The sequence below is a fragment of the Mustelus asterias genome, chromosome 14 (genome assembly GCF_964213995.1).
Source record: "Mustelus asterias chromosome 14, sMusAst1.hap1.1, whole genome shotgun sequence".
NCBI lineage: Eukaryota > Metazoa > Chordata > Chondrichthyes > Carcharhiniformes > Triakidae > Mustelus > Mustelus asterias.
Window position 1 is genome coordinate 89,987,479 of NC_135814.1, and position 21,044 is coordinate 90,008,522.

The window sequence follows — 21,044 nt, forward strand, 5'->3', positions numbered from 1 at the left end:
TATTCTCAGACTGTGACCCTTGGTTCTGAATGCCCCCACCATTGGGAAATCCTTCTTGCACCACCCTGAGTAGTCCTGTTAGAATTTTATAGGTTGCTATGACATCCCGTCTCATTCTTCTGAACTCCCGCGAATGTAATCCTAATGGCTCAATCTCTCCTCATACGTCAGTCCCTCCATCCCAGGAATTAGTCTGGTAAACCTTCAGTGCACTCCCTCTTTCCTTCCTCAGATAAGGAGCCCAGAATTGCACACAATATACATGGCGCCTTAAGTCATGCGTTAATCCTCCTTCACTTCCTATTTCTACTTTCACTAGCACGTGGCACTGGGTGTAATCCAGAGATTACTACATTCAAACTCCTATTTTTTTAACTCCCTCCCTAACTCCTGCAAATTTAAATGTAGAACTTAAATATCTGCCCCCTCTATGTCGTTGGTTCTGATGTGTACCACAACTTCAGGCTCACTTCCTTCCACTTGTGGAATAGTCTGTACCCCCTCCGATATGTCTTTTACCCCGGCACCAGGAAGACAACACATCATTTGGGCCTCAATGATGGTTACAGAAATGCCTGGCTGCCAAACTATGGAATCTCTGATAAACTAACTGCATTTCTACCTTTGTTGCTCTGTCCTGTGCAGTCCCTTACCCACTGGTGCCCTGGTCTGCATTGTCCTCCTCCAGGGTAATTACTCCAGGCAGTCTTGAATGCTGAGTACTGGTTTGAGAATGGCATACATCCTGAAGACTCCTGCACTTCATGCCTCTGCCTACTCTTAATGGTTGGCCACCTATCTACTATTCTGAGATCTTGCTGCCTGTGGGGCGATCACTTAGAGTCATAGAGGTTTACAGCATGGAAACAGGCCCTTTGGCCTAACTTGTCCATGCCGCCCATTTTTTTTAAAACCCTAAGCTAATCCCAATTGCCCGCATTTGGCCCATATCCCTCTATACCCATCGTACCCATGTAACTATCTAAATGCTTTTTAAAAGATAAAACTGTACCCACCTCTACTACCACCTCTGGCAGCTTGTTCCAGATACTCACCACCCTCCGTGTGAAAAAAGTGCCCCTCTGAATGTTTTTGTATCTCTCCCCTCTCACCTTAAACCTATGCCCTCTAGTTTTAGACTCCCCTACCTTTGGGAAAAGATATTGACTATCTAGCTGATCTATGCCCCTCATTATTTTATAGACCTCTATAAGATCATCCCTCAGCCTCCTACGCTCCAGAGAAAAAAGTCCCAGTCTATCCAGCCTCTCCTTATAACTCAATTCATCAAATCCCGGTAGCATCCTAGTAAATCTTTTCTGCACCCTTTCTAGTTTAATAGGGTGACCAGAATTGCACACAGTATTGCAAGTGTGGCCGTACCAATGTCTTGTACAACTTCAACAAAACATTCCAACTCCTGTATTCAATGTTCTGACCGATGAAACCAAGCATGCCGAATGCCTTCTTCACCACTCTGTCCACCTGTGACTCCACTTTCAAGGAGCTATGAACATGTACTCCTAGATCTCTTTGTTCTGTAACTCTTCCCAACGCCCTACCATTAACTGAGTAAGTCCTGCCCTGGTTCAATCTACCAAAATGCATCACCTCGCATTTGTCTAAATTAAACTCCATCTGCCATTCGTCAGCCCACTGGCCCAATTGATCAAGATCCCGTTGCAATTGGAGATAACTTTCTTCACTGTCCACTATGCCACCAATCTTAGTGTCATCTGCAAACTTACTAACCATGTCCCCTATATTCTCATCCAAATCATTCATATAAATGACAAATAACAGTGGACCCAGCACTGATCCCTGAGGCACACCACTGGTCACAGGCCTCCAGTTTGAAGAACAATTCTCTACAACCACCCTCTGGCTTCTGTCAAGAAGCCAATTTTGTATCCATTTAGATACCTCACCCTGGACCCTGTGAGATTTAACCTTATGCAACAATCTACCATGCGGTACCTTGTCAAAGGCCATGCTAAAGTCCATGTAGACAGCATCAACTGCACTGCCCTCATCTACCTTCTTGGTTACCCCTTCAAAAAACTCGAATCAAATTTGTGAGATATGATTTTCCACTCTCAAAGCCATGCTGACTGTCCCTAATCAGTACTTGCGTCTCTAAATGCCTTTAGATCCTGTCTCTCAAAATACCTTCCAACAATTTACCTACCACAGATGTGAGACTCACTGGCCTGTAGTTCTCAGGCTTTTCCCTGCAGCCCTTTTTAAACAAAAGTACAACATTTGCCACTCTGCAATCTTCAGGCACCTCACCCGTGACTATCGATGATTCAATTATCTCGGCTAGGGGACCCGCAATTTCCTCCCTAGTCTCCCACAATGTCCTGGGATACGCTTCATCAGGTTCTGGGGATTTATCTATCTTGATGCACTTTGAGACTTCCAGCACCAACTCCTCTGTAATATGTACACTCCTCAAGACATCACTATTTATTTCCCCAAGTTCCCTAACGTCCATGCTTTTCTCAACAGTACTTCTTAGAATGTACAATCCAGGAAACTTTCAGCCTCTCTGATGTTCCACAGTGACTCTGGCTGCCCCTCAAACTTGGAAATCCTGAGTCGAGCTCAAGTATCTGGAGTGTCTTCCTATGCAGAAGATCCCCGAGGACGCATGAAGTGCCCTGAAGTTCCCATGTGGCACAGAAATTGCAAGCAACAGGCCTCAGCTGCTTGACCCATCTGTACTTGCAAATTATCACTCTATCTCCAAACTCTCTTTCTCCTCCAAAGCCCTTTAATATGTTGTTGCCTTCCGAACCTATGTCCATCTCTCCCGCAGCTTTGTGTTTAAACTCCTCAAATCAGATTTCTGACTTTGCCACAGCACTAAAATGGTCTTTATCAAAGTGAGAAAAGATTTCCCCTATGACTGGATGTGGTAATCTGCTCCTCCTCATTTTCTTGATGAGAGGTCACACGACACCAGGTTATAGTCCAACAGGTTTATCTGAGATCACAAGCTTTCAGAGCACTGTTCCTTCGTCAGATTTTCTTGATCTATCTGTATCCTTTGTCATAGAACAAAGAACAGTATAGCACAGGAACAGGCCCTTCGGCCCACCAAGTCTGTGCCGACACAGATGCCTCTCTAATCCAATATTTTCTTGCCTCGATGTGGTCCATATTCCTCTATTCCTTGCCTATTCATGTATTTATCCAAATGCCTCTTGAACATTGTTACAGAATCTGCTTCCACCACCACCTCTGGCAGCGCGTTCCAGACATTCACCACCCTCTGTGAAAAACTTGCCCCTTACATCTCTTTTAAATTTTCCCCCCTCACTCTCAATCTATGCCCCCGAATAATTGACTCTTTGACCCTGGGGGAAAAAACTCCCACTATCCACTCTATTCAAGCCTGTCATAATCTTGTAAACCTCTATCAGGTTCCCCCTCATCCTCCGATGCTCCAATGAAAACAATCCAAGTTTGTTCAACCTTTCTTCATAGTCCATATCTTCCAAACCAGGCAACATCCCAGTAAATCTCTTCTGCACCCTCTCCAATGCATCAATATCTTTCCGGTAGTGTTACATCCAGAATTGTACACAGTATGCCAAATGCCGCCTAACCAAAGTCATATACAGCTGCAAATGATTTTCCAATTCCTATACTCAACGCCCTGATTGATGAAGGCCAGCATGCCATACGCCGCCTTGACCACCTTGTTCGCCTGAGTTGCCACTTTCAGGGAACTGTGGATCTGCACACCTTGATCCCTCTGTATGCTAATATTTCTAAGGGCTCAACCATTTACTGAATACTTTCCTGCTGCAGTGGACCTTCCAAATCGCATCATCTCGCATTTGTCCATCTGTCATCTTTTGGCCCAGGTCTCCAGCCGCCTCTGACAATCCTCCTCAATATCCGCTGCTCCCCCAATTTTTGATCATCTGCAAATTTACTAATCAGACTACCTATGTTTTCCTCCAAATCATTTATACATATTACAGACAACAGAGGCCCCAGCACTGATCCTTGTGGAACACCGCTTGTCACAGACCTCCAGTTAGAAAAGTACCCTTCCACTGCTACTCTCATGGTAGACCACAATCCCTTCCTCTAATATATCTTCCCCATCGTCCAACTGGATATGACTGCACTTGTCTGGTCCTGTTCTTATCCAGTCATAGTCAGAAAGTCACCTGCAATGACTTCTCTTCCTGTTCTCTCTCCTATTTCGCATCCATGTGGAGCCCCTCATCACCATCACTTGAAAATGCAATGTCAGATTCTAACCAGGGCACCCAGCTCTGCTTGATGACTACCTCTGTTAATCCCTCCACTGTTTCTGATTTGTCATGTTAGTTGTCTGACATCCAGTATTAAGTGAGCAGAAATTTAATCCAACTAAATATTAGGAAGACCAAAAGCAGTTATCTTCAGTACTTGGCCACTATCTGAGGCTGAGCCAGACTGTTTGCAGCCTTGGTGCCTTGCTTGACCCTGAGATGATCTTCCAACATCACATCTGCTGCATTACTGCCTACCGTCACCTCTGTCATATCATATTTCTCTATCCTTGCCTCAGTTCATCTGTTACTGAAAGCATTGTTCATACTTTTGTCACCTGCAAAGTTGACTATTTCAATGCTTTTCTGGCCAGGCTTCCATCCTACACCCTCTGTAAACTGCAGCTGATCCAAAGCTCTGCTGCTTGTACCCTAACTGACATAAAGTCCTGTTCATCTACCACCTCTATTCTTCCTGACGTACATTGGCTCTCAGTCAACCAATGCTTCCCCCAGTAAGAACTCTGTCCCCTGCAATAACTGAAGTGGATCTTTATCAAATTTTATTCTGATTTGATTTGATTTATTATTGTCACATGTATTAACATACAGTGAAAAGTATTGTTTCTTGCGCGCTATACAGACAAAACATACTGTTCATAGAGAAGGAAACGAGAGAGTGCAGAATGTAGTGTTACAGTCATAGCTAGGGTGTAGAGAAGATCAACTTAATGCAAGGTAAGTCCATTTAAAAGCCTGACAGCAGCAGGGAAGAAGCTGTTCTTGAGTCGGTTGGTATGTGACCTCAGACTTTTGTATCTTTTTCCCCGAAGGAAGAAGGTGGAAGAGAGAATGTCCGGCAAGCGTGGGGTCCTTAATTATGCTGGCTGCTTTGCTGAGGCAGCGGGAAGTGTAGACAGAGTCAATGGATGGGAGGCTGGTTTGCGTGATGGATTGGGCTACATTCACGACCTTTTGTAGTTCCTTGCAATCTTGGGCAGAGCAGGAGCCATACCAAGCTGTGATACAGTCAGAAAGAATGCTTTCTATGGTACATCTGTAAAAGTTGGTGAGAGTCGTAGCTGACGTGCCAAATTTCCTTAGTCTTGTGAGAAAGTGGAGGCATTGGTGGGCTTTTTTAACTATAGTGTCGGCATGGGGGGGACCAGGACAAGTTGATTTGATAAAGCCCTTGTGAAGCACCTTGGGTATTATGTTAAAAGAACTTTCAAAATGCAAGTTGTTGCATAGTAGCACACGGTTCAGTACACTTGGCATGTTCTGTCTGTGTGTGAGTATTCTTGCTTGTGATTTTCTTTGTTTTAAAATACTTGCTTTGCACCATGGGCAGAATTTTATGTGTACAGGGTGGGCACCGCCTGACCCAGAAGTGTGTGAATTAGTGCATGATGACTTTGTGCTTGCATCCCAACATCATCGTGCACTCACACAATATCTCGTTTGGTGGGTGCAGGCACGGATAGGCAGTGTGCCCACTGACAATCTGCCTTATTACTTAAGGGGATTATCTGCCCAATTGACTGGTATATTACATTGCCCATGCGATTTTAAGTTCGTTGCATGGCAGCACAGGCACATGGACCAACTTTCTTGCACTTTTCTCAGTCAAGGGCAACATAAAAGGGGACTGGAGCAAAGGTAGGTTGAAGAGTTTTTTGGGTGTGAGGTGAGGGGGTGTTTGTGAGGATTGAGAGTGTTCTTTCCGTGTAGGGTTCATCATAGTGTGGACATTGCTGTCTTCCTGACACTGGAGATTTGGGTCCTTCTGTTACCCTCTGCACACGGGTCAGTCCTATTTGCATACCTGCAGGTGAGTATAATATACTCTGAGGAGGACGCGCAACAAAGAGAAAGGAGGCCTGGTGATCACAGGCATCACTCTCAGGCAGATATGCAGGCACAAGTTAATCAGGGCCAGCGGGGAGGGCAAGGTGGAGAAGATGCCACTATCCAGCTGCCAGGATATACAGGTTGCGATCAAACTACCTGAACGTGATAGAGGTCCAGTGCCACAGGAGGCTATGACTTTCAAGGGAAGCCATAACGACCAGATGATTGGCCTGGAGATACCTCCAATACGAGCCCGTGGCTCTGAAGGCCACTGTGGCAATAAACGTTTGTGCCTCCAGATCATTCCAGGGCTCTGAGAGAGAGAGAGAGTTTTGCGGCATATCACAGTCAACTGCACGTGGCTATGTGAAGCTGGTGACTGATGCTCTGTTCTCTGGGTGAGAACATTCCTTCATTTCAGGACAGACCAAGTCAGCCAGACTGAGCGGGCTGGAGGCTTCACCGCAATTGCAGGATTCCCCCACATCCAAGATTCCATTGATTGCATCCATGTAGCCATCAAGGCACCAGCCAGGAGCCTTTGTCAAGGGGAAGGATTTTCTCTCATGAACATTCAGATAGTCTGTGACCACAAGATCTAAATTCTGCAGGTCTATCCAAGGTACCCGGGTAGTTCTCATGACGCCTGCATACTGCAGCATTCGCAAAAACTTCACTGCTCCAGCTTGTCTCAATGGGTGATTGGTGACCAGAGTTATCTGTTGAAAAGGTGGCTGACGATGCCTGTCAGGCATCCAAGGACAGAAAGATGCAACCACTGTCATGTATCCGCAAGTGAGGTTGTGGAGAGGACCATTGGGCTGTTGAAGATAAGTTCCGATGCCTGAACCGATACAGCCCTGCAGTATCTGTTTGAGCGAGTGTCGCTCAACATCATTATATGCTGCACTCTTCATAATTTCATTCTCTTCAGGGGTGAACCTTTGGACCAGGAAGACGTTGATGCTGCACCTGCTTCAGACAAGTACACCCGACATCGAATCAGATGCAGATTCCGGGCAGCCAGAAGGTGAAGACGAGGAGGCTGAAATCAGGAACATCCAGTGGGGCAGGGACTCCAGGGAAGTCCTGATTCAGTGCTTTTATGGCGATGCTGGCATGCTCTATCCTCCGTCAGAGTTGATGGGCACCACCCCAATCCCAAATACCTCATACGTAACCATTCCATGAGCCCAACTGCCTTATTAATAAAGGTTGATACCCCGAATGCATGAGGTTCATAAGGAGGAGGTGTTAGCAATTCTGGAAAGTGTGAAAATAGATGAGTGCCCTGGGCCGGATGGGATTTATCCTAGGATTCTCTGGGAGGCTAGGGAGGAGATTGCAGAGCCTTTGGCTTTGATCTTTATGTCGTCATTGTCTACAGGAATAGTGCCAGAAGACTGGAGGATAGCAAATGTTGTCTCCTTGTTCAAGAAGGGGAGTAGAGACAACCCTGGTAATTATAGACCAGTAAGCCTTACTTCTGTTGTGGGCAAAGTTTTGGAAAGGATTATTAGGATTTATAATCATCTAGAAAGGAATAATTTGATTAGGGATAGTCAACACGGTTTTGTGAAGGGTAGGTCGTGCCTCACAAACCTTATTGAGTTCTTGGAGAAGGTGACCAAAGAGGTGGATGAGGGTAAAGCAGTTGATGTGGTGTATATGGATTTCAGTAAAGCGTTTGATAAGGTTCCCCATGGTAAGCGATTGCAGAAAATGCGGACGCATGGGATTGACGGTGATTTAGCGGTTTGGATCAGAAATTGGCTAGCTGTAAGAAGACAGAGGGTGGTGGTTGATGGGAAATGTTCATCCTGGAGTTCAGTTACTAGTGGTGTACCGCAAGGATCTGTTTTGGGGCCACTGCTGTTTGTCATTTTTATAAATGACCTGGATGAGGGCGTAGAAGATGGGTTAGTAAATTTGCGGATGACACTAAAGTCGGTGGAGTTGTGGACAGTGCGGAAGGATGTTGCAGGTTACAGAGGGACAGAGATAAGCTGCAGAGCTGGGCTAGCGGTGGCAAATGGAGTTTAATGCGGAAAAGTGTGAGGTGATTCACTTTGGAAGGAGTAACAGGAATACAGAGTACTGGGCTAATGGTAAGATACTTGGTAGTGTGGATGAGCAGAGAGATCTGGGTGTCCATGTGCATAGATCCCTGAAAGTTGGCACCCAGGTTGATAGGGTTGTTAAGAAGGCGTTACGGTGTGTTCGCTTTTATTGGTAGAGGGATTGAGTTTTGGAGCCATGATTGCAGCTTGCAGCTGTACAAAACTCTGGTGCGGCCACACTTGGAGTATTGCGTACATTTCTGGTCGCCACATTATAGGAAGGATGTGGAAGCATTGGAAAGGTTGCAGAGGATATTTACCAGGATGTTGCCTGGTATGGTGGGAAGGTCTTATGGGGAAAGGCTGAGGGACTTGAGGCTGTTTTCGTTAGAGAGAAGAAGGTTAAGAGGTGACTTAATAGAGGCATACAAGATTATCAGAGGATTAGATGGGGTGGACAGTGAGAGCCTTTTTCCTCGGATGGTGATGGCTAGCACGAAGGGACATAGCTTTAAATTGAGGGGTGATAGATATAGGACAGATGTTAGAGGTAGGTTCTTTACTCAGAGAGTAGTAAGGGCGTGGAATGCCCTGCCTGCAACAGTAGTGGACTCGCCAACATTAAGGGCATTTAAATGGTCATTGGATAAACATATGGATGATATTGGAATAGTGTAGGTTAGATGGGCTTTAGATTGGTTTCACAGGTCGGCGCAACATTGAGGGCCGAAGGGCCTGTACTGCGCTGTAATGTTCTATGTTCTATGAATGCCTCTCCACAGCCATTTATAAGGCTGAAACCATTTGTGCAAAAGGACACTGATGGCTTATGAACAATAAGTAATTTATGGTGAGAACAATAACATAAAACAAAGCGAAAATATCCACTTGGATCATCAAAAATATACAGTGATAGGAAAAGGAAACAAAACCACCCTCTGCAGACCCATGGTTGCACTCATTCTATCTTCAACGTATGTTTGCAGGTGCTATGTCTGGGTACCAACTCCCCTTCGCTGTCAGTGGCATGACAGGCACGTTGATGATTTTGATGCCTGGTTGGCACAGATGACCTTGGTGATCATTCTCTGGCGAGTGAGGCCTGAGCAGGCACCACATGGAAGGGTGTGCTCAGAGACTTGGCTGGGCACTCAGCCACCTAAATAGCCAGCCAGCGTAATATCGCAATTACTAATTGATCGTGGGTGGAACTGGGAAACGCGGCTACTTCTGGTTTCACCTGCCAAGTACGAACGTCGCGTGTGAAATGTTGCCCCGTGTGTTGATGTGTATGTTTTTGTTTATGTGTATTCCCTGTCGTGTCTGTGCATGTTTTTTCGATGTTTGTGTACAATTGTTTTTTTGAGCTGGATGTGATTTTGCTACCTTTGAGTGATGATCACAGCTTTGGCACAAAACACTCTGTCTCACAACATGTGGTCAACCAACAGGTTTGACAGGCCTGAGTGTCTCTTTAGTGAAATGTTAGGAGTAAGACTTACAATTAGAAGATTGTGACTCATTATAAATCTATTTAAGAAATAGAATTTTCTCAGATACATCAAAATGGTTTTAAACCAAAATAAGGAAGTCTCATTCCAGACTTGAGCAATGATGTATTGATAGATCTGTCACGCTAAAATCCAGGAACATTTACAGTCATGAGACAAATCATTAACTTAAAACACAACAAAACTGTCAAAACCTATTCTGAAAGGATTATTTTTATTACAACTGTTACTTTAATACACTGGAAGCTATCAAATGTCAGTCAAAGGATACTAAGACAAGTATAGACCAAAAGGTCCGATGTTCCACTATTGTTTTGTATCTGTCAGACTTGCAAGTAAATCACTACAAATGCCCACAATATCCCTGGGTTAGGAAAATGTAAGATAATAGCTGAAACTCCCACTTCCATTCCCATTCCCAACTGGAAGGTGTGCTTGTGCAGATGTTAATTGACTGTTTCAACTTCCCTTGTATGTCATAGGTAACATCTGTAACAAAAGCCACTCAAATGTGCATGAATTTATCAGGCAAAGCGTGGAGGCATTATGATCCACAGTTAGCAATTGAATCGACTTGCCCAGGATGATTAGCGACGTGTGACGGGATACAGCAACTGTGCAGACTGTACAGCGCATTAATAGCTGCAGTGGAGACTGTTATCAGGTCTGGCTGCTTACTGCATGAACATTTCTGTGTACATCTTGTCCTTTCCCACCATATTCTACAGGCTCTCTCCTCAATGTGCGTTAACTAGCATAGCTCCGTTTATGATACTTGATTGAAGCAATTTTCAAACCTTAGTGCAAACAATGTACCCACCACTTTAATGCAAATATCATTTTAATAAGAAGCTGTGCTGCATGGGTGCCCAAACTATCTCCTACCAGGTCCTGGTCTCTTAATGCTAAAATGACCCATTGTCCAGGGGAGGATGAAAAATTCTGAAAGACACTGAGCAGGCGAGTAACATTGACCTTAATGACTGGGAGAAGCTTGCTACCAATCGTTCAGGATGGCAACAACTCGTTCATCAAGCTGTATTGTTACTTTGAGTACCGATATCCCAGGCAGAGGGGTAGCAGAGAAGGAAAGAAGAGGCAACAAATCCTGCACTCTGGATCCTGCTTGTGTCCAAAGATGTGCAGTCAAGAATTGGCCTGTTCAGTCACATGAAGACACATAGCAGAAATTTGCGACCTGAATAGACATCGCCTTCAAATCGAGGGATGGCTGAACTCTTAAATGCTTCTTCGAGATGCTCCTACAGTGGTTAGAGTTCCAAAAGCAGATAGGCTCTGCTTTTCAATAATCCATGGACTGAATGATCCTTGTTTCACAGTATTTGAGTCCTGCAAACAAGCAGTTACAGGTTGAAATGCTTGTGCTGTAGCCTGAATCTGTATTCATTTGGCCACATATGCCAAAAGTTTGTGGAGGGACTAGTATGTAGGACTATTCTGAGAAAGAGCAGCATCACATATGCCCATTCTTGCCATTCCACTAGAACTGGACAAATGCCTTTGCAGATCTAGGTGGAAGCAGAATCCAATACATATCAAACATACAAACTTATAAGAAGCTTGCCTCCAGCCAACCCTAATTGCTTAGAGTCTAATCTGGCACACCAAGCTCTAGCAATCTAAGTATCAATGGAATTAGCAGGACAGACCTTTCTTTGGGCTTCCACTGTAGATAACCCTGCAGTTGCCACATGCTGCAGTTTGAATTTTGGTGTTATAAAGCCACCCACTGTTGCACTGCATATGGAGATATTGGGTTCCTACACTTAATGTTATTGAACACTCTTTCTGAAATGATCCTATAGCATTAATACTCTGTCGCCATCCTTCTTTTAAAAACAAACCGTATGAAACCTGGCTCCCTAAGTTCCTCAGTCCAGCACGTTCATCTGCTGATCATTTATCAGCAACATACTCTTGATGCTGCTTGCTGTTCTTATTTACGCATGCTGTGTTACTGAATGCCTTTTCCTCTACCTGCCCACTAATTCACTTTGAGTGTATATTTCTGGGAGAGAGTGAGGGACGTTGTGAATTGAGCATTAAGTGCTGGTAGGGCCCGATGCACTGAAAAAAATGTACTGCTCGGTAGGAATGTTCATTTGTCATTAGGATGACTGGTACATTTCATGATCTGGCTTGCTAAATATAATACGAGGTAAAGTAGGATTAGAAGGAAAAGAAGCAGCCTCATGATGAACTTTTCTCCAATTCCACATCTCAAACTCCCTGTGTGGCCTCCTTTCACCCAGGATCTGTAGTGTTTCCATTGTGTAGGTGGGTGAGATAGTATTCCCACATCTTCCTTATGTTGCAGGTTGCTTGTCCTTGAAAAGCAACAATAAACATAAGAATTACCTTTCCTTACCATGAAATACATTAAATTTGAGGTGTCAGTAGGCAGGCCACAATGTGGATGATAATGAGTGCTTATACAAAGCAATTAGATTTGATGTGTGGTTTTTAGTTGTAGGTAAAAAGAATAATAAAGCTTGTAAACAGAAAAGTGCAATGCAATGAAAATGGTTAATTTTCAAGCAATTCATCATGTACAACTAAAAGACAAATCACAATGATATTTGTTGCATGATATTTGTTCCAAGGTGAGAGGGGCGAAGTATAACTCAGATATTAGAGGGATGTTTTTTACAGAGGGTGGTGGGGGCCTGGAATGCGCTGCCAAGTAGGGTGGTGGAGGCAGGCACGCTGACATTGTTTAAGACTTACCTGGATAGTCACATGAGCAGCCTGGGAATGGAGGGATACAAACGATTGGTCTCGTTGGACCAAGGAGCGGCACAGGCTTGGAGGGCTGAAGGGCCTGTTTCCTGTGCTGTACTGTTCTTTGTTCTATGAACATAGTACTGTGAACAGAAGGGAATTGGCTGTTCTTGGTTACTTTTAATCCATTATCTTGGAATTTAGTAACTCAGATTACTAAATCTGAGTGAAATTTTTACAGTTTTGTTTGGAATGTTTGCCTCAGTAATAAATAGCCTTATTTTGTAATATTGTCCTCATTTTTATTTATGTTCCTAGCTGCCCAGAGTGGTGAGAGGCTTTGTGCCTTTAGAGACTCCGAGGTTCAAGGCATCAGCGAGGAACGCATTAACCGGGACAATGGCACTGTCTTGTGTGAGAAAGGAAGTCAGTGTTATGGACTGTGGGAAAAGATGCGGGATGGAGGGGTCCGCATAATGAAACAAGGTGAGCATCTCTCCAGGATTTGGACACTTTCTTTGGTGAATGATATCTTGAGTGGAAGTTGCACACACAGTAGGACAGAATTATGTCCCTCATCAAACTTAGTAATTGGCTACCCACTTCCCCAGTACTGTTGGTAACATTGTACAAATTCTCACTTGGTTCATGAAGTGTGTCAGGCCTGAAATCCTGTAATCAATATTGCACCATGGCGAATGAGAATTCCCAACTCTCCTGGATTTGGTTCACATCTCCCAAAATTAGCGGTTCGTCTTGCAATCACTGTGGCTGGCAACTTAGGAGGATATTTCATTGCATCAGCAGCTCAAACATGCTCATTAGGGTTGCAGTCTGTCCCTGTGCAGATGAATAAACTCTAGGACACCACAGTACTACTGCTGCAGTTTCCATTCCGATGCCAATTGCACTGGGCTCTCCTGTGTGGTGTAAATTCCTCTCTCTGGCCCGGTGATGCCATCTCCACTGCCTTCGAGAGCCAACAGATATATTGGGAACAACTGAGACCCAGAGTGTTTTAACAGTAATGCAGTCCATTTCGCCAGCTATTTGTCCACTGGATATCCATTCGGCTTTGCAAAATTTATTCAGTATATTTGACATCTGCCTCATTGAGGAATCTGGATTCGTCATTGAGCAGTGGCTTTGCATTAGTATGGAATGTACTTCCCATCCAACTTGCAGACTTTGTGGAAGAGACACATTAAATAAACAAAATGAATGTTTCACACATCTACATGTCCTACCAAAATATTAGTGAACATCAGCCCTATATGAATTAAATTATGTACTTATGTACACAATGTATACTGATGGATAAGCAGCATAGCATAGCAATGCAATGGCACCATGCTCTGTAAATGTGTGACGTTGCCACAAACACTGAATGAAAAGTCCCAGAGCACAAATGTAAAAGCTACCGTGACAGCCTCATTTTACTTAATGTCATCATTAGGCAGGTTTAAGTAGAGCATAATTAGGTGTGGAGTAAAGATCCCTCAGTGTGCCCCAAACCCCAAAACAACAGTCACAGTTTGACATCCTTTAACCTCTGTGAGAGATTGCGATTTGTGCCAAAATAAGGCCTCTGAGAACTAGGTTGTGACTGCCACACTCACTTCATATAGGATCATTGGAGTCATCAGACAGAAGAGACTTAGTTTGGGCTGGATTTCACCCTGAAGTGAGAGTCCACTGAACTGCAGAGTGGGCTTGGAAATGAGTCCTATTGACTTATTGCCAAACAAAGTGAGTAGGTGAGGCTTGAGAAAAACAAAAGGCAACAAATACTTCAAAAAGTACATTAAATAGCATAGAGCATGTTTGCTCAGTCACCTATTCTCCACATCCACAGTTTTGGTACAATCTGGACCAGTCATTCCTTCCACTTCCTGACAATGTGAAGTGTGGGGGAGGAAGCTGGAAGCTGTCCTTCACCTACAAAATCACAGTGAACCATCTACTTCATACCACATTGTGCCATCTTGCGCAGAAGTTCCAATTCTTTATAAATTTCCCAATTTCATAGTGAAAAGCTGGCTGCCTTTAAACAGGAAGTTTAAAGGCAATCGAGGTTCATTCCCAGGAGGTGGAAAGATAAAACAAACAAAACCAGAGCTCTCTAGATGATGAAAGAGATACAGAGTAAGATGAAACAGAAAAAGGGTGCGCATGACACCAGTCACGTTGATTATCAAGTGAGAAATAGGCTGAATGTACAAAATTCAGAGCAGAAGTGAACAAATAAATAAACAAAGCAAATGTATGAAAAGAGACTGGCAACTAACATGAAAGAGAATCCAAATGTCCTCTGTAGATATTTAAATTGTAAAAGGAAGTTTATAAAGGAGTGAAGCTGATTAGGGGATTTCTTCATGGAGGCAGAGGACATGGCCGAGGGACTACATGAGTACAGAGAGGAAGATGCTGTCAAAGTCATAATGAAGAGGTAGTGGAGGCACCGGATGAGTTAAAAATTGATAGTGGAGGTATCAGAAAGGCTGGCAGTACTTAAAGTTGACCAGTCGCCAGGATTAGATCAAATGCCTTCGAGGGAAATAATCATAGAATAGAATCCCTACAGTGCAGAAAGAGGCCATTGGGCCCATCGAGTCTGCACCGACCACAATCCCACCCAGGTCCTACCCCCATATCCCAACATATTTACCCACTAATTCCTCTAACCTATGCATTTCAGGACACTAAGGGGCAATTTCAGCATGGCCAATCGACCTAAACTGCACATCTTTGGACTGTGGGAGGAAACAGGAGCACCCGTAGGAAACCCACGCAGACACGAGGAGAATGTGCAAACTCCACACAGACAGTGACCCAAGCTGGGAATCGAACCCAGGTCCCTGGAGCTGTGCAGCAACAGTGCTAACCACTGTGCTACTGTGCCGCCGATGGGAATAGTTTCTTTATCCTACTCTATCTAGACCCTGCATGATGTTGAATAAAGGTGGCACTGACCACCAAGAGGCACTGGCCATATTTTCCAATCCTCCTTAGAAATAGGGGTGGGGCCAAAAGACTGGAGAATCGGAAATGTTATGCCCTTGTTCGTGAAAGGGTGTAAAGGATACTCTTGAGTGGGATGGAGGCACAGTGGTTAGCACTGCTGCCTCACAGCACCAGGGACCTGGGTTCAGTTCCAGCCTCAGGTCATTGTCTGTGTGGAGTCTGCATGTTCTCCCCGTGTCTTCGTGGGTTTCCTTTGGGTGCTCCGGTTTCCTCCCACATTCCAAAAATGTGCGGGTTAGATTGATTGGCCATGTCAATTGACCCTAGTGTCAGGGGATTAGCAGGATAAATGTGCGGGGTTATGGGAATAGGGCCTGGGTGGGATTGTTGTCGGTGCAGACTCGATGGCCGAATGGCCTCCTTCTGCACTGTAGGGATTCTATGATAAGCCCAACAACGACAGATTAGTCAGTTTAACCTTGGTGGTTGGGAAAGCTTTCAGAAATGATAATCTGTGGCAATATTAGCCATCACTTTGACAAATGTGGACTAATTAAGGAAAGCTAGCATGGATTGGTTAAAGGAAATTGATCTTTGATCTGATAGAGTTTTTGATGAGGTAACAGAGGCTTGATGGTCATCTGATTGTAGTGGTGTACATGGACTTCCAAAAAGTGTTTGTTAAATTACAACATAATAGACTTATCAGCAAAATTGAAGCCCATAGAGTAAAAGGGACAGTGGCAGGATGGATATGAAGTTGGCTGAGTAACAGGGAATGAGAGAGATTTTCTTGATCTAGGTTAATGACCTAGATTTGAGAGTGTAGAGCGCAATTTCAAAATTTGCGGATAATACAAAACTTGGAAGAATAGTAGTCTGTGAGGAGGATAGTAATGGGCTCTAAGAGGACATAGACAGACTGGTGGACTGGGTGGATACATGGCAGATAACATTTAATGCAGAGAAGTGTGAAGAATGTGCTGAAGCAATACAAAATAAAGGTGCAGGGCAGGTTGAGAAAGTGGTTGATAAGGATATGGGTTCAAGGGCTTTATAAGTAGAGTACAAAAGCAAGGAAGTTATAATATATGTGAATAAAACACTAGTTTGAGCTCAACTGAAGTATTGCGTACAGTTCTGGACACATTTTAGGAAGCATGTGAAAGCATTAGAGAGGGTGCAAAAATGATTTAAGAGAATAGTTCTAGGGATGATTCAGTTTCATTGGGGGATTGTAGAAGTTTGAACTTTTCTCCTTGGGGATGAGAAGGTTGAGAGGAGTTTTGGTAGAGGTGTTCAACATCATGCAGGGTCTGGATAGAGTAGGATAAAGAAACTATGCCCATTGGTGGAAGGTTCAAGAACCACAAGACACCAATTTAAGGTGAATGTCGAAAGAACCAAAGGTAATGTGAGGAAAAACTCTTTTACTGAGTGAGTGGTTAGGATCTGGAATACTCTGCCTGAGAGTGAGAGGGTGAAGCAGATTCATTGGTGGTTTTCAAGAAAGAATTGGATGATTACCCAAAGAGAGAACATTTGCAGGAGTATGGGAAAAATGTTGGGGAGTGGAACAGCTGAGTTGCTCTTGTGGAGAGCTGATAGGGGCACAGTAGACCAAACAGCAGACTCCGATGTTCTAACCATTCTGTGATTCATTAAATTATGCAGGTCAAAGTTCTCAGCATCAACTCTTGGTCTGTGCTGAACCAACAAATTTCAGTCAGGGCAGTGGTAGAATGCCTGAGTAATCTTAGAAAATCAGGTAGGATTCCCATTCCACATTTCTGTCCAGAGACTCCTGGAAAGCTGACAGGTTTGAACATTGGAAGAGAACAAGATCAGGCTCAGCAGCGATCTGCTCCAGTCAAATAACCTGGCATCACACTCTTCTGCAGCTAAAAATACTGTCTCCAGATACTATTCAAGTTTGGAAGGCCAGACTCTATAATTATACTGCTGGATGGTTTTGTACGATTTCACATTGCAAGCACTTTGCTTTGCTGAAATCCAAGTGATAATACGATCGATTACCTAAATAGCTGCTCATTCTCTAACTAGATTGACCATTGATTCTTATTTCATTCAAACAAATGGCCCATTATAAACAAGAAACCAGTTTGTTCACATGCTGATCATACATCTCCAGCAATATTTCAGGCCTACATTCCTCTTTTTGTTTCTTCATGCAAGGCTGCTGGACTCACGTGGGAGACAAAGAGGACTGCTACTCTCCTGAGTGCGTGGTAATGAACCACAGACAGAATGGGACATTCCGCTTCTGCTGCTGTAGTACCGACATGTGCAACGTCAACTTCACTGAGAACTTTGATACACTGCCTGACCCAACGGAATCAGTACCACGCAGTAAGTGGTTTATTCTGTTGCTGTTTGTAATATATATAAATGATTTGGAGGAAAATGTAACTGGATTGATTAGTAAGTTTGCGGACGACACAAAGGTTGGTGGATTTGCAGATAGCGATGAGGACCATCAGAGGATACAGCAGGATATAGATCAGTTGGAAACCTGGGCGGAGAGGTGGCAGATGGAGTTTAATCTGGACAAATGTGAGGTAATGCATTTTGGAAGGTTTAATACAAATAGGAAATATACAGTAAATGGCAGAACCCTTAAGAGTATTTATTGATAGGCAAAGGGATCTGGGTGTACAGGTACACAGGTCACTGAAAGTGGCAATGCAGGTGGAGAAGGTAGTCAAGAAGGCATACAGCATGCTTGCCTTCATCGGTCGAGGTATTGAGTTTAAAAATTGGCAAGTCATGTTGCAGCTTTATAGAACCTTAGTTAGGCCGTGCTTGGAATATAGTGTTCAATTCTGGTCGCCACACTACCAGAAGGATGTGGAGGCTTTGGAGAGGGTACAGAAAAGATTTACCAGGATGTTGCCCTGGTATGGAGGGCATCAGCTATGAGGAGAGATTGGAGAAACTTGGTTTGTTCTCATGGAACGACGGAGGTTGAGGGGTGACCTGATAGAAGTCTACAAGGTTATGAGAGGCATGGACAGAGTGGATCGTCAGAAGCTTTTTCCCAGGGTGGAAGAGTCAATTACTAGGGGGCACAGGTTTAAGGTGCGAGGGGCAAGGGTTAAAGGAGATGTACGAGGCAGAATTTTACACAGAGAATGATGGGTGCATGGAACTCGTTGCCGGGGGACGTAGTGGAAGCAGCTACGATAGTGACTTTTAAGGGGCGTCTTGACAAATACATGAATAGGATGGGAATAGAGGGATATGGTCCCCGGAAGGGTAGGGGGTTTTAGTTAAGTCGGGTAGCTTGGTCGGTGCCGGCTTGGAAGGCCGAAGGGCCTGTTCCTGTGCTGTAATTTTCTTTGTTCTTCTTTGTTCTTTGTTCTATCTATGATGAAAGCGAAAAATGAGAGAAAAAGAATTAATGTTTGAAGTTATTGACCTGTTGACAAAACTGGAAGAACTTGAAAAGGCAAATACTGAGGATGCTCGAAATCTGAAAAAGAAATGCTGGAAATATTCAGCAAGTTGAGCAGCATCTGTGGAAAGAGAAACAGAGCTAATGGCCTGCGATCTTCCATGCCTCTTGCTGTGTGTTTCGCGGAGGCGGCCTGTCACGGCCAGCGGTAGGATCAGTTTCCTGTATTATGAACCCATTGGCTGGACCAGAAGATCCCACCAGCAGGACTGGCCGGAAAATTCTGATGTGGAGATGCCGGCGTTGGACTGGGGTAAACACAGTAAGAGTTTTAACAACACCAGGTTAAATGGAAAATTCTGGCCATAGTTTCATTGTTCATCTGCTGCTAGACCTCCTAAGTATTTCTAGCAACCTCTGTCTCTATTATAAAAATTGTAGATGTAATACTTTTTAAGCAAGTGGAAGCTTAAAAAGAGGGGTTTGCATTTTTTAAAGTAAAGTTTATTTATTAGTCACAAGTAGGCTTACACTAACACTGCAATGAAGTTACTCTGAAAATCCCCTAGTCGCCACACTCCAACGCCTGTTTGGGTACACTGAGGGAGAATTTAGCATGGCCAATTCACCTAGCCAGCACATCTTTGGATTGTGGGAGGAAACCAGAGCACCCGGGGGAAACCCACGCAGACATGAGGAGAACGTGCAAACTCCACGCAAATGTGACCCAAGCCGGGAATCGAACCCAGGTCCCTGGCACTGTGAGGCAGCAGTGCTAACCACTGTGCCACCCTGCCGCCCCATTTATCCACCCTAGGTGATTGGAGGCTACTGATTCTGAGAATATGGACAGTGAGAAGAATCATGAGAGACTTGGGCATTTCTTTTTAAAAATCAAGAAACCAGTGGCACATAGCGTAAGACAAGAGTTATATAGATCAGCTGAGTCAGAGTAGCAGTCAGCTGATGCTAATCTTGAGTTTTAAAAATGTGTAGATTGTAAGAGGGATAGAAATAGGAAAGGAGTTTGGCGGTATCTGGGTTGTGGGAAAGAGGAATTTGAAACTCAGTACACATTGAGGCTGCAGGGAGGAGGAAGAACCCATGTTTTCAAGTTTAGGATTAAGGAAACAACAGGCAAGTTTAGAAGACCACTGATCAAAAAGATTGTGATGAACAAATGGAAAATACTGTGGCTGCTGGAAATCTGAAATAAAAACAGAAAATGCTGGAAACACTAAGCAGGTCATACAGTATCTGTGGAGAGAGATTGAGATGGAGACAGTTTATACACATACTTTATATGTTAAGTATCAGATACATGAGACAAAGCCGCAACCTTGAATCCACATTCTGGATTACAGTATTGACACACTTTGTCAGATTTTGATTTGTCATTGCTATTAGGATCTAAGGAACAGTTAGACTATGAGCGGGATTCTCCGATCTCATGCTGCCAATAAGAACAGGAAATTATGGCGTTCCAGCCAAAACTCCTTTCATTTTCAGTGGCACTGGAGAATCCCAGCCATGAACGAGGTTGGAGATTTTTGGCATATGTCATTTTAATTTGATGCATTGCAGCCCATGTTGCATAATGGTTATGTGGCAGTATGCTTTCTCTGAAGTAACCTGCCACAGGAAAATTCACGCTTACACCAATATGTTCCCATGTTGTGTCCTACACGCTGTAGGTAGGCTATATATGAAAGGAAGAATATGCAAAATGCCTACTGCAGCTGTGCTAGTTCCAATCTAAAGGCCAATAATGCCGCCTGGCTCTCAGCCTGACCACATCTTTGTGCGTCCTCTCCTACAACCTCACTCGCTCTTCCTGATCTGCGAGTTGTTAATCACCTGAAGCTCGTTATCTACAAACTGCTGGGTACGCGTATCTGTGCTGGTGATTGAGGCAGGTGGAATGGTTGACACAACCTGCTGTAAAGTGCTGTTGTCATAATGCTACTTTCTCTGGCTTTCTCATATTGGGAAGAACTTAAAGAAAAACCTGGTATTTATTTACATAGTGGCTTTCACAACCTCAGGATCCCAAAGCCTTCATACCCACCAATGTTTTGTTTAAAGTAGATACTTCAGTGATTTAATGAAATGCAGAAGCTGGTTTGTGCATAGCACAATCCCAAAAAGCATTGGGGTAAATAATCGAATAATTTGAATATCAGTAGAAATCCCTTGCTCTTGTTTTAGTGTCCTAGAATCTTTTACA

General features: G+C 44.0%; 1 protein-coding gene across 1 annotated transcript in view; it reads left to right on the forward strand.

Annotated features, from left to right (window-relative positions):
• bmpr2b (bone morphogenetic protein receptor, type II b (serine/threonine kinase)) overlaps positions 1-21,044 on the forward strand; it is a 277,954-nt gene that overhangs the window by 124,712 nt on the left and 132,198 nt on the right. The window contains exons 2-3 of the mRNA XM_078228877.1: positions 12,757-12,924; positions 17,599-17,772. Coding sequence (XP_078085003.1) covers positions 12,757-12,924; positions 17,599-17,772 — 342 coding nt within the window. The remainder of the gene's footprint in view (positions 1-12,756; positions 12,925-17,598; positions 17,773-21,044) is intronic.